Raw genomic sequence first — 14884 nt, 5'->3', positions numbered from 1 at the left:
ATAAAGCCACATAAAATGATGTACAGTAAATTCAGTCAACACTTGTGTAGGCTAGAAACAACTAATAATAATAGACGTCTGGTTAATTTTGTTGTGGTATCAGGTTATGGAGGAGCTGGAACACTGGGTGGGGCTGGAAGTGGAGGTATTGGTGGAGGTCCTGGAGCCATTAATGGTGGGCTAGGCATTGGACCAGGAGGTATTGGGGGAGGTCCTGGAGGAGTTGGAGGACTCGGTGGACTAGTTGGAGGTATGGCATAAGTTAATATACATCAAGCAAAAATCTGACATTAATGCAATGCAATTTGATTATAAAATTATACTGGAAAAAACATTTTAGTTAGATGATAGGTAATTATTATGTGTATTTTTATATATAATCTTTTAAGTCATTTTTACATATTCCCATTACATTACATTACAACCACAATAAAATAAATCAATAATAATTATTATTTTTATTATTTTTATAATGACAGAAAGAGAGAAAAAATTTAAACCACACACAGTACTTCATACAGAAAGCAAGAGGGTTATTTATTTACGTCCTATTAGTATACTTAAGTCAAATACTGCTGGCCACCTAAATAAATCAGAAGGGTACCCAAACCTTAAAAAATAATTTTAAAAAGCTACCCTAGGGTTCTTCAATCATTTCATATCTATATTTCTCCATATAAAATACACTACCAAATTCCAGCAGCCAGGTAAAACATTTTGGAACGGTCTCTTTTTTCTAGAACTTTGGATTATTTTATGTTTTATTTATTTTATTTTATTTTATTACAATTATTTTTATTTTTATTTATGTTTTGCTAACGTCATTTCATATTGAATTTTCTGGACTTGATCGTGACTGTAGGACTCTAGTTTTGGTCAGCAGCATCCCAGGATACCAATAATGGGGTCAGGATGTAAATCAACATTTATCACTCTAGAATAGAAAATAAACACCTCAGACCACAAATTATATAGTTTGGCATAACAAGGTGAAACTGAAGAAAATATAGAGTGCAGCTATTGGTAATTATAAATGACAAGGAAGTAATGCCAAAATACATTAAATTATTTTGCATATCCATCTTCACATAAAATGAATTAAATTTATATTTAGAGTAGGCCATAAGTAGCTGATATTAATGTTTTTGTTGCTCAGGTCCCAGATATCTAGGTACAGGTCTGGGAGCTGGAGCTTGGAAGCCTGGAAAATTCGGTTCTGTATATAAACATCAACATTTACATTTAGTCATTTAGAAAATGCTATTATATCAAGCGTCTTACAGATGAGGAATAGCATAAGGAATTTGTCATCCAAACATAATGACATTTACTTAGTAAACATACCATTTCCATATTAATTTACTAGGGGGAAAAAAATCAGCCGTTTGTCTTGGTAAATGGTACAGATACAGTGTAAGTTCTGAATTTGATTGAATGTTTACAAAAATGAAACATTGTGGAATGCTACTTTACTGACATAATTTGAGATGAGGATGGAGAAGATAACACTAATGTATTTGACATGTTGCCTGTATCGCAGGGTATGGCGGTGTAGGTGGAGCTGGAGGTTTGGGAGGTTTTGGAGGAGTCGGTGGGGGTCCAGGAAGTCTAGGAGGAGGTCCTGGAAGCCCAGTAGGAACAGCTGGAGGTAAACTATTGTTTAGTTTCAAGGGTGGATTATTACATTTTGCATTTAGCATTGTCACTTAAACTGAATTATATTTCACACTAGGTGAAAATAAAATGACAAATGTCTTCATTTTGAAATATTTTGGCTGTTCTCAGTTCTCAGGTACCCAGGAGGAGCAGGAACTAAATCAGGTATATTCATTTAATCAGTGATGTGCATGATTTTTGTCAAATTCTGACAATCTGTCTCATTGACTGAATTAGTATATAAAAGCTGTAATATCCCTCCTTATTTGTTAGGTGACTTGATGGATAGATTATACTAATTTCCTAATTGATTTGAGCTGTGTCCTCTTTTAAAGGTTTTGGCACCTTTTACGCCTTCTGTTGATTGCATATTTAAAGAGGTTTTGAAAGCGCAGATGTCAGTTGCATCTGTTTATCTTGCAGGTGGTGTAGTGCCAGGATATGGAACTGGTGTTGGTCCTGGCAGTGGATATCAACAAGCATATCCAGGTAATGAAGACAAAACCTAATCCTCAAAACTTTCATCACATTTTTCATTCAAGTGTTCTATTGCGAAATATTATGTCTTGTTCCTTATAGTTCAAAACAAAGGATGAATATTAGTTTAGAGTATCAGTTGTTGAATTTAATGAATCAATTGCTGTAGTTGGTTTAGAATGATTAATAATCCTTTTCATATTATATTGTAGGTTATGGAGGTAGTAGTGTGAGGGGACCTGGAACCGCACCCCTAACACCTCAACAATGTAAGAAATGCCACTATTACAGCACAGCAAACACATTGTTAATTCATATTTACACTACTATAGCAGACAATCAAAAGAAAGACTTACATATTGGGATAAAGTGATCTATTATCCACATCCTTATGGTTTTTATGCCTACTCTATGTATTTATTGCATTTAAATGATATGGTTTTTTTTTGAACAGCAAAAGCAGCCAAATATGCAGCTCTTCAAGGCTTTCTAGGTGCAGGAGGCTACAGAGGTACAGATATACATGCACTTCTCTCAAATCCCATAATTTTCCTTACACTTAACAGAAATCTGATTTAACCAACAGATTATTTCGAAACACAACCTGTTGTTTACAATTACATTAGAGCAAGGCAATGCTCCAGGATATACGTTAAAATGCACAAGAACTGTTGAAAGTATAGCCACATTACTTTTCATACATGTTAACATGCACTGATCAGCCACAACATTAAAACCACTGACAGGTGAAGTGAATAACTTTTATTTTCTTGTTACAATGGCACCTGTTAAGGGGTGGTATATATTAGGCAGCAAGTGAACAGTCAGTTCTTGAATTGAATGTGTTGGAAGCAGGAAAATGGGCAAGCATAAGGATCTGAGCGACTTTGACAGGGGCCAAATTGTGATGGCTAGACAACTGGGTCAGAGCATCTCCAAAACAGCAGGTCTTGTGGGGTGTTCCTGGTTTGCAGTGGTTAGTACCTACCAAAAGTGATCCAAGGTAGGACAACCTGTGAACTGGCGACAGGGTCATGGGCTCCCATTTACCTGAGGAAGTGATGGCTCAGGATGCATCATGGGAAGAAGACAGGCTGGTGGAGGGAGTGTGATGCTCTGGGCAATGTTCTGCTGGGAACTCTTGGGTGGATGTGGATATTACTTTGACACGTACCACCTAACTAAAGATTGTTGCAGACCACGTACACCCCTTCATGGCAACGGTATTCCCTGATGGCAGGGGCCTCTTTCTGCAGGATAATGAGCCCAGCCACACTGCAAAGAGTTCAAGGAGTTGACTTGGCCTCTGAATTCCCCAGATCTCAATCTGATTTGGCATCTATGGGATGTGCTGGACCAACTGCCAGATACCACAGGACACCTTCTGAGGTCTTGTGGAGTCCATGATTCAATGGGTCAGAGCTGTTTTGGTGGCCCGAGGGGGACCTACATGATATTAGGCAGGTGGCTTTAATGTTGTGGCTGATCGGTGTATGACTAAAATCGCTCAATAATCTTGTTTGTGCAACGTTTGTTTGTCTATCCAATATTTCAACTCATGTTATAACCATGTAAAGCTGAAAAGTCATGTTACTTTTACACGATAAATGCAACGATACAAGAAAATAACTTTTTACATAGAGAAATGACAAGTATTATGTCAGTAACTAAAAGTTTATACATTTTTGAATGGAGAAATTATTTTGCTTTAACAAAAATCTGAGCATTTTCTTCTTTTAAACTCTCAGAAATGCCTTCCCCATAGACTTCCATTGTAAATGCATTATTGTAAACTTCAGATAGAGCTTAAAGGAATAGATCACCCTCATGTCATTCCAGATGTGTATGACTGTCTTCTACTGAAGACAAACAGAGATTTTTAGAGTAATATCTCAGCTCTGTAGGTCCATACTTTTATTTATTTTATTTATTTATAAACATATCTTTATTACGAGGATTAACCCCTTGAGATGAAGCATCTCGTTTTCGAGGGGGTCCTCCAATACATCAAAGCAAAAAAAGAACCAAAACAGCAGAGCAAATATCACGGTCAAAAACCGCACAACAAAACACAACAACACACACACACCAGCTCACAATGCTCAACCCCACCCTACCCAACACAATCCCTATAGATAACATGATAGAGAAACAACCACATGACTAGCATTGCACAAGGTCAAGGACTAAGAGTAATACAAAAAAAAATAAAAAATAAATTGAGGATAAAAATAACAATAATAATAAATAAATGAATAAAAATTAAGACATAAAAATTAGAATTAATAAACACATGACCAATGAAGCCCATGGTCAAACAAACAAAACTAGAAACAAAGACAAATATTCTGAAGATATTCCCCGAGAGCCCTTCGAAACGCTGTAAGTGAAGTTAAAGAACGGATAAAAAGAGGAAGATTGCTCCAATCATATGGAGCCTTAAAACAAAATGCATATTTCCCTACTTGTTTTTTAACTCTAGGAACAACAAAAAAAATCAGATCATTGTATCGCAGGCTGTATAGCGAATTATAAAGCACCAAGTGTTGCTTGAGATAAACTGGATAATTCAAGTAAAAACTTTTAAAAATAAACTGTAACCAGTGACACTGTCTCCTGGCCGAAGGGGCCAACCAGGACAACTGTCTGTATAACACACAGTGGTGTGTCCTGAAGGGACAACGGAGAACAAAACGGCAAAGACTGTTGTAGACCACATCAATGGAATGCAAACAAGAAGCAGGAGAGTTCTGATAAATAATGTCGGCATAGTCCAAAATAGGCAGAAGCAGCTGTAAGACTATTCTTTTCCTGACCGGAAAATTAAAACATTTAACAGACTGATAAAGTATTTTAAGACGAGAGTAAAGTTTGTTTGTCAATGCTTGTACATGAGTTTTGAAAGATAAATCAGTTTCCAACCAAACACCAAGATATTTAAAATATTGACTCTAAAGGAGAGGAATCAAGAAAACAAAGATTAAGGTTGTTTTCACCTATATCCAAGGTTTTTCTATGGAATAATAAAGAGTAGGACTTTGATTTATTAAGGAGAAGTTTATTTGCCAATAGCCACTGCTGTATAGAATTAAAGTCATACTGTAAAGCGAGGTTTATCCCGGAGATAGTGGGTTTACTACAGTAAATGACTGTATCATCGGCATAAAGATGAATATTACAGTCTGTACAACATAAGGGCATGTCATTAACAAAAATAGAAAATAATAATGGTCCCAAAGAAGAACCTTGAGGGATGCCTTTTACTATACCTGTATAATCTGACTGACAACCCCTGTAGGACACACCCTGACGACTGATGATGAAAATAGCTATTAAACCAGAGTAAAGATGATCTCGCGAGACCAATAGCATGCAATTTATCTAATAGAATATAGTGATCAACTAAATCAAAGGCTTTGGAGAGATCTAAGAAAATGGCACCGGTACACAGATTGTCATCAAAACTAGAAAATATATCATTAGAGAGTTTTAAGAGAGCAGTGGTAGTGGAAAAGTGTTTTCTGAAACCTGATTGGCATTGAGTAAGTAAATTATTATCAGATAAATAACCAGATAATTGATTAAAAATTATTTTCTCAAAAACTTTAACCACACTATTAATTATTGATATTGGCCTATAATTATTCAGAATTTGTGAGTCTCCACCTTTGTGCAAAGGAATAACTTTAGTACATTTCCAAGCAAGAGGCACTTCATATGTATCAAATGACATATTAAAAAGCACAGCCAATGGTGGTGCTAGTACATGCGAGGCAAGTTTAATAAACTTACCCTCAAGACCATCAGGGCCAGGACTACTGCTATTGGAAAGCTTATTAATAGCCTGTTGAACTTCCGTTGATCTAACCAGTCTAAATTTGAAAGAACTACCGCAGGGTTGGCTGTTAAGACACGGGTCTGCGAAAAAGACAGGAGGTTGGACAAGCGGTATTTGAGAAAAAAGCAAACTAAAGGCATTAGAAATCACGGCTGGATCATTAGTTATTTCATTATTAATTATCATATTATTTGAAGTATTATTGGACTTACCAACTAGAGTGTTAACTCGCATCCAGAATTGCTTTGGGTTACTTAGTTCATTTGACAGGCTATCTCGATAATAATAGGCTTTAGCGTTTCTTGTTTGAGTTGTACATAAATTTCGTAATCGTTTGTATTTCTCCCAGTCTTCAGGCAGTTGTGTATGTTTATGTTTAACCCAGGCCCTATCCCTCTTTTTAAAAAGATTAATAAGATCACCATTAACCCAGGGCAGATGATGGCCTTTAACCTTAATGGATTTCCATGGAGCATGTCTGTCAATAACTAGCCCAACTTCAGTATAAAAAAATCCCATGCAGCTTCAACATCAGGAATTAAGTAGAACCTATCCCAATTTATCCTCCGAAGGTCATTAACAAATAAATTATTATTAAATAATTTAGTTTCCCGTACCTTGATATATTTAGGAGGAAGATGAGGAGTAGCAATTTTCCAGATACAATGGATAATGGAATGATCGCTAAAGCAGTCAGAGAGAACTCCAGAAGTCATTATTCTGTTTGGATGAGAAACAAGAATCCAGTCAATGAGAGATTTAGAGTTAGAGCAGACTCTAGTGGGCTCAGTGATAATTTGAGTCAAATTAGCACTATTAACCATATTACGTTCTTTGAATGTAGAAGAATCATTCCAATTTAAATTAAAATCCCCCAGCAGAATAATTTCTCTCGAGTCTCCCAGTAATGATACCATAGCTAAAATGTTCTTAACAGACTCTAGTTTAGGAGCTGTAGGAGGTCGATAAATATTGCCTATTATCATATGTTTATTTGCATGAAGAGCTATCTTAACAAAGATACCTTCGAAAAGCTCAGGTTTCACCTCAGGAATAATTAGCTGTGAACTCAGATTAGATGAAATATAAGTAACAACTCCACCTCCCCTGGAACCTCTGTCAGCCCTATACATTACATAATTTTCAAGGTGAATAATAGCGTCAGTAGTACTATTAGTAAGCCATGTTTCAGACAAAGTAATTATATTGGGATTATTATAGGACAGCCAAGCTCTAAACTGATCAATTTTAGGGAGTAAACTACGGATATTAAGATGGATAGCATGGAGACCTTTACCCATAAAATATATATTTGTAATCAATGAAAATAAAGCTAACTAACCTCGTGAGGTAAAAATCGTGAAAGTGAAGAAGAGGTGAACATGAGAGCCAACACCATATACGCACACACTCAACCATACCTACATTTAATAAAAAACAAAAACAAAAAAAAACAAAACAATAATACAAAAATCCACACACAAAAGCAAGATAACAAATTAAACTAAACTGTCTTCATTCACTCCCCTGATAATAGAACCACTGAGTTACTTTCCGCAACGTAATTAAGTGCTTCAAGATTTATAATAAATCCCTTAAAGTAAATAAGTAAAATAAATTAATAAGCAAAAAGAAAACACACTCAATACATTTTTATTTGCTTTATACCAGAGACCCAGTGGTGGAATAAAATAAAACAGCATATATTGAACAACCAAAAACAGCAATCTTCAGGGTCAGAGAAAGTCAAAAAAAAAAAAAAAATCCATACAATGCATGTGAATGGTGACCAGACCCTTGAAGCTCCAAAAAGCACATAAAAGCAGCATATACGTAATCCATAAGAGTCTAGAGGTTAAATCCATGCCTTCAGAAGCGATATTATATGTGTGCGTGAAAAACAGATACATATTTATGTCACAATAAATTCTCCTCCCTGCCCAGTAGGTGGTGATATGCACAAAGAATGTGATTCACCAAAAACAAAAGAAGAATGTGAAAGTGAAGGAGAAAGTGAACATTTGTAGTAAAAAATGACTTAAATATAATCTGTTTCTCACCCACACCTATCATATTGCTTCTGAAGACGTGGATTAAACCATGAGTCAAGTCAAGTCAAGTGGTTTTTATTGTCGTTGCCAGACGGCAGGAGGGTAAAGAGTTTGTGTGAGGGGTGTGTGGGGTCGTCCACAAGGACGTGGGGCTCAGGATGCTCTCAATAGTCCCTCTATGGAATGTAGTGAGGATGGTGGGTGGGAGATGTGCTTTCCTCAGCCTTAGAAGAAAGTAGAGACGCTGCTGGGCTTTCTTGGTGATAGAGCTGGTGTTGAAGGACCAGGTGAGGTTCTCCGCCAGGTGAACACCAAGGAATTTGGTGCTCTTGACGATCTCCGCAGAGGAGCCGTCGATGTTCAGCGGAGTGTGTTCACCTTGTGCTCTCCTAAAGTCAACAACCATCTCTTTTGTTTTGTCCACATTCAGAGACAGATTGTTGGCTCTACACCAGTCCGTCAGCCGCTGCACCTCCTCTCTGTATGCTGACTCGTTGTTCTTGCTGATGAGACCCACCACGGTCGTGTCATCGGCGAACTTGACGATGTGGTTCGAGCTGTGCATTGCTGCACAGTCATGAGTCAGCAGAGTGAACAGCAGTGGACTGAGCACACAGCCCTGGGGGGCCCCAGTGCTCAGTGTGGTGGTGGTGGAGATGCTGTTCACGATCCGGACTGACTAAGGTCTCCCAGTCAGGAAGTTCACGATCCAGTTGTAAAGGGAGGTGTCCAGGCCCAGCAGGTTCAGCTTTCCAATCAGGTGCTGGGGAATGATTGTGTTGAATGCTGAGCTGAAATCTATGAACAGCATTCGAACGTATGAGTCCTTATTGTCTAGGTGGGTGAGGGCCAGATGGAGGGTTGTGGCGATGGCATCGTCCGTTGAACGGTTTGAACGATACGCAAACTGCAGTGGGTCTAGTGAGGGGGGCAGCTGGCTCTTTATGTGCCTCATGAGGAGCCTCTCGAAGCACTTCATGATGATGATGGGTGTAAGTGCGACGGGACGGTAGTCGTTGAGGCAGGACACTGAAGACTTATTTGGCATGGGGATGATGGTGGTGGCCTTGAAGCACGTTGGAACGACAGCGCTGCTCAGAGAGATGTTGAAGATGTCGGTAAGAACATCTGCTAGCTGGTCTGCACATCCTCTGAGCACTCTGCCAGGAATGTTGTCTGGTCCAGCAGCCTTCCGTGGGTTGACTCTACGTAGAGTTTTCCTCACATCTGCCGTGGTATGACAGAGCACCTGGTCGTTGGGAGGAGGGGTGGTCTTCCTCGCCATCATGTCATTCTGCACTTCAAACCGAGCGTAGAAGTCGTTCAGCGCATCTGGAAGGGAGGCATCTTTGTCACAGGCAACTGATGTTGTCCTGTAGTTGGTGATGGCCTGAATGCCCTGCCACATGCGCCGTGTGTCACCGCTGTACTGGAAATGACTGTGGATTCTCTGGGTGTGTGCGCGCTTTGCCTCTCTGATTGCCCGTGACAGTTTGGCCCTAGCTGTTCTTAGGGCTGCCTTATCGCCTGCTCTGAAGGCGGAGTCTCGGGACCTCAGCAGCGTGCGCACCTCCGCAGTCATCCACGGCTTCTTTTTGGAGCGTGTGGTGATGGTCTTGGAGAAAGTGACATCATCAATGCACTTGCTGATGTAGCTGGTCACTGATGCTGTGTATTCCTCCAAGTTGGTAGAATCGCCATATGTTGCAAACTCCCTGAACATGTGCCAGTCAGTACACTCAAAACAGTCCTGAAGAGCAGAGATGGCTCCTGCTGGACAGGTTTTCACCTGCTTCTGAAGCGGTTTTGTGCGTCTGACGAGCGGTCTGTATGCTGGAATTAACATAACAGAGATGTGGTCTGAGTAGCCGAGGTGGGGGCGGGACTCCGCCCGGTACGCGCCTGGGATGTTTGTGTAAACAAGATCAAGCACTTTCGCCCCTCTCGTTGCAAAGTCCACATACTGATGGAATTTAGGGAGCACTGTCTTGAGATTCGCATGGTTGAAATCTCCGGCGACAATAAACAGTCCGTCGGGGTGAGCGTTCGCTCATAGCCCCATACAGTTCACAGAGCGCTTCCTTAGCATTAGCGCTGGGGGGAATGTAAACTCCGGTTATGCAAACAGTGGTGAATTCCGTGGTAGATAAAAGGTCTGCATCTAACAGTCACAAGCTCCAACAGCGATGAACAGTAACTAGAGACTAGCATAGTGTTCTTGCACCATTCGTGTTGATGTAAACACACAAGCCACCACCGCGAGTCTTACCGCAGAGAGCTGTATTTCTGTCGGCACGAAACGCAGGCGAGCCCGTCTAGCTGAATGGCGGCATCCGGAACTCTGTCGCTGAGCTACGTCTCCGTGAAAACAAAGACGCAGCAGTCTTTAAACTCACGCTGCGTAGCCTGCTGGAGTCGGATATAGTCCAGTTTATTGTCCAGGGAGCAAACATTTGAGAGCAGGATAGACGGAGAGCCGGCCGGCTAGGGTTTGTTTTTAGCCTAGCATGGACCCCCGCCCTCTTTCCGCTTCGCTTTCGCGACGCCGCTTACGACGTCCTCTCCCCCGGCCACCGGCATCAGGCGACGCCGAGGACTGGAGGCCTGGTCTCCGCAGCAAGCCGAGTACACGTAGCGCCTCCTGCAGGTCATCATGCAGCTTGGTTTTTGCATGAGTCTTATATGTCAGTAGTGTCTGGCGATGGTAGACACGAACACCGGTTGATCCGATGTCCATGTGTTGCAAAAGTCGGGCTTTTTTAATAAAAATAGCACCATTGTGGATCCGATGTGGCCGCTGCGTGCTACCGCGCCGCCATCTTGGATCCAAAAAAAAAAAAGAAAAAAAACATTTTTATATGAGTCATATTAATTATTTTTACAGTGTCTATTTGCACCCCGCTGTGAATAGCATCTGCCACACAGTGCAACTATTTGCACCCCAATATGACAAACCTATCAATAGATGTCACTGCATTGGCGTAGGGTGTAACGTCGTTGTGTGAATGTGTTCTGTTGTCCGAGCGACCGCAATTAATTTATGTTTTTATGCTGCCTTTATGTGCTTTTTGGAGCTTCAAAGTTTTGGTATTGTATGGACCTACAGATCTGAGATATTCCTCTAAAAATCTCTGTTTGTGTTCAGTAGAAGAAAGACAGTCATTTACATCTGGGATGGTGTGAGGGTGAGTAAATGTTGAGAGAATTTTCATTTTTGGATGAACTATCCCAAAAAGTTGTTATAAAGTTATAAAAGTTGTTTTGAACACATAACTTTTTAGTAGAGGTGCTGGTGACTTAGCTGTGTTTTTTCCAGTAGGGGGCGCAGGATGTCAAGGCAAATACTGTGGAAGGAGAAGGAAGTGAGTTTCCATCGGAAAGATGTGACCTCATAAACAAGTGGTGCTACTACCTGATCTCAAATGCACTTTTTTTTTCTTTTTTTTTACAGTTGATTAAAAAAGTGCCTTGTGTAATATGTGAGAGAGATTTGCAACATTAAGTATTTTTTAGCTATGATTATATGTGACCTGAATAGGTGTGATGTGAACCTCACAGGGCACTCTTTGCACTGCCTACGCTCCCTTTACTTTACTTAATAACCATGTCACTCTAAATTTCCTTTACAGATGATCATGTTTAATCAAGTCTTACCAAATCAGTTAATGTTGCATTCTAACACATTAAACCCAGCATAACATTATGGTTGGGTGAGTTGCTCACACTCAATTCAGTAGCTGTATATTCAGACATATGTCATTTTGGGACGTGACGCTGCTAATTCAGGATGAACTGTGTCAGTGGAGGAAGCAGTGTCATTAAGCTACCGTACTGTATATGTTCTAGCCAACACTATGCATTTCTCTCTGCTATTATAAAGTAAAAGAGGCCTCCTCTCTTTACAACTGTTTGTGTATGAGTGCATGAATCCTCATTTAGTTTTATATTTTTTTTCTTCATACAGTGAAATAAGTCATACAAAGAAATTAGATGCAAAGTCTTTTTGTAATTGCTGCATTTGACAGTACTGGCTGAGACAGTTTATTAGAACTGAGGATTACTAGCTGTCTTCAAAGATACCTCAGGAACTTGAAGCAGTTTATTTTATCCTGACCCCAGTAAAATCTTGTTTGTTTAATGTTTTAAATTATGTTAAAGGATAGTTCACACAAAAATGAAAACTCTCTCATAATTTACTCCATCCCAGATGTGTATGATTTTCTTTCTTCTGCAGAACACAAATGAAGATTTTTAGAAGAATATTTCAGCTCTGTAGGTCCATACAATGCAAGTGAATGGTGACCAAAATTTGAAACTACAAAAAGCATATAAAGGCATCTTAAAAGTAATGCATGTGACTCCAGTGGTTTAATCTGTGTCTTCAGAAGGAATACGATGGCTGTGTTTGAGAAACAGATCAATATTACAGTCCTTTTTTTTTTATAAATGTCCACCTTTGACCAGCCCTGACCAGCTAGTGGCGATATTCACAAAGAATATCAATCACCCACAAAAAGAAAAAAAGTAGTGAAAGTGAAGATTAATAGTAAAAAAAGGACTTAAATATTGATCTGTTTCTCACCCACACCTATTGTATAAAGTAGCTTCTGAAGACATTTAGAATTACATTTATTCTGGCTTTATGACCTTTTTGAAGCTTCAATGTTTTGTTCACCATTTACTTGCACAGTATGGATCTACAGACCTGAAATATTCTTCAAAATAAAAGCTTCATTTTTGTTCAGTAGAAGAAAGTCATACAAATCTGGGATGCCAGGATGTTATGAGAAATGTTTAATTTTTGGGTGAACTATTCCTTTAATGTTGTTTTGTAAGGCTGCATTTAACCTATAGTAACTAGTTTTGCGGGTTGTAAGCAATGTTTGTTTTGAATAGTGTATCTGTGGTTGTATAAGTGCTATAATAATGAATTCAAATGTGACCTGAACGTTTGATAACGGCAATGCATCAAGTGAATCTTTTTGCACTGTTTACCTTGCTCTTCACTTTTGTGCACTTGTTACTCTGAATTTTGTGAATTTTCATCCAGTTCACGTTTTTGTATGACCTTCAGTTTTACCCTTTATCCATCATACATTAAATAATTTGTAAAAACTTACAAAATCTTTTAATCTTTTTTTGTTTCCATGCACAATACTGTGTACATCTACCTTCTAAATGCACAAAAGGGGCACTAATTCATGACACACAAAAGGGTCAGAAATAGCTGTTTGTATCCACTCTACTTGCATGGATTGGCTGACCAGAATCAAATGTTTGGGAAGAAGATCCTTTCAACATTCCCCTTGAATACACTTACACTAAACCTCCCTTCATGAAAAGAGTTTGATTGAAATGCAAGTCCCTGTCTGGTCATGTAGTTCATGAGGGCCATCTGCAGGTGACACTGGTTGGGTAAATCTATCCTCTGACTGTGCATTCATTCTGCCTACTAAAGCAGTCTGAAGGTGGGCTAAAGTTAGGAGGAGTGGGAGCGATCAGAGTTTCATAGTTCTTTCAGATTTGGAAGGAAATAAATGCTGTGCAGCTCTATGCTTCATTTGCATATATGAAATGAAACTATATCCGATTTGCAATGGTTATCCTGGTTTCCTCTCCCTGCATTACACTCCTTCACTCCTCCCCTGAAACGAGTGGTGACAGTAAAAGACTGGTACATCTCTACCGTTGCTGCTATGCTCAAGTCCCCCCCCCCCCCATAGTTCAAAATGACAGGTCTCTCATAATTTACTCATCTTTATTTCTTCTGCAGAACACATACCAAGATTTTTAGAAGAATATTTCAGCCCGCAATGCATGTGAATGGTGACCAGAACTCAGAAGGTCCAAAATTAGATAATGACAGCATAAATGTAACCACCCTTCTCGCCCCGCTCCGAACGGGACTCGAACCGACGTCTCCAGTGTGGGAGGTAGGTGCGCTAAAGAGGAGGCTAAAGGCTACAGCCTCTAGCATCAGTCGCTAGTGCACCTCTTGAGGTCAGGAGAGTGAGGTTTACACACTGCACAGCTATCTACCAGCTGGTTCCCGTTACACTCACCCCCTAAACCTCACTCCCATCCGGGTCACGGCACCAATGTAACCAGCCCTTCTCGCCCCGCTCCAAACAGGACTCAAACCAGCGTCTCCAGCGTGGGAGGGGGGTGCGCTAACAAGGAGGATAAAGGCTACAGTCGCTAGCTTCAGTCGCTAATGCACCACTTGAGGTAAGGAGAGTGAGGTTTTACACATTGCACAGCTATCTACCAGCTGGCTCCCGTTACATAAGTTAATCTATAAATCTTCAGTGGTTTAATCCATGTCTTCTGAAGAAATCCAGTTGTTTTTGGGTGAGAACAGACAAAAATATATTTCCTTTTTCTCTGTACATCTTGCCATTGCAGTCTCCAGGCAAGATTATGATTTCAAGCTTAATTACACTTCCTAGTGCTTGACGCATGCACAGAGTGCTAGATGGCGCTAAGAAGTGTAATCGAGATTGAAATCATGATCGCCAAGGAGACTGTTTTTTTTATATTTATAGTGAAAAAGGAGTTATTAACCAACTGGATCACTTCAGAAGACATGGATTAAACCACTGGATTTTGATGGATTATGTTTATGCTGCATTTATATGCTTTTTGGAGCTTCAAATGTTTGGACACCATTCACTTGCATTGAAATGACCAAAAATGAAACTGGATACTCTGACTGTAAAGAGAAAAGTCTTACACAGTTATACATATTGTGTTATTCCACAGAGGTCAAATTATAGTTGACTGTTAGAAATATTTATCCATTATGTTTTATATTAGCCCTATGACTTCCTTCATGGTTGCCTGCTATCTCTTCCTGTTAAAA

At 39.7% G+C, this 14884-nt stretch overlaps 1 protein-coding gene across 4 annotated transcripts in view; it reads left to right on the top strand.

Annotated features, from left to right (window-relative positions):
* The window catches only part of LOC127624939 (elastin-like), a 48256-nt gene extending 35110 nt beyond the window's left edge, over window positions 1–13146 (top strand). For 3 of the 4 annotated variants that reach the window (XM_052099872.1, XM_052099871.1, XM_052099869.1), the window contains 7 exons: window positions 104–250; window positions 1541–1648; window positions 1786–1821; window positions 2080–2145; window positions 2346–2402; window positions 2588–2644; window positions 11339–13146. In XM_052099872.1, the coding sequence (XP_051955832.1) occupies window positions 104–250; window positions 1541–1648; window positions 1786–1821; window positions 2080–2145; window positions 2346–2402; window positions 2588–2644; window positions 11339–11388 (521 nt within the window). In that variant the 3' untranslated portion in view covers window positions 11389–13146. Of the gene's footprint in view, window positions 1–103; window positions 251–1540; window positions 1649–1785; window positions 1822–2079; window positions 2146–2345; window positions 2403–2587; window positions 2645–11167; window positions 11208–11338 lie in introns of all 4 variants that reach the window. The other variant, XM_052099870.1, reaches the window with a different exon arrangement.
* Window positions 13147–14884: the final 1738 nt, after the last annotated feature.

The sequence above is a fragment of the Xyrauchen texanus genome, chromosome 31 (assembly GCF_025860055.1).
Source record: "Xyrauchen texanus isolate HMW12.3.18 chromosome 31, RBS_HiC_50CHRs, whole genome shotgun sequence".
NCBI lineage: Eukaryota > Metazoa > Chordata > Actinopteri > Cypriniformes > Catostomidae > Xyrauchen > Xyrauchen texanus.
The sequence above is the reverse complement of the archived record's forward strand: the minus strand, read 5'-3'. Positions and strand labels throughout refer to the sequence as shown.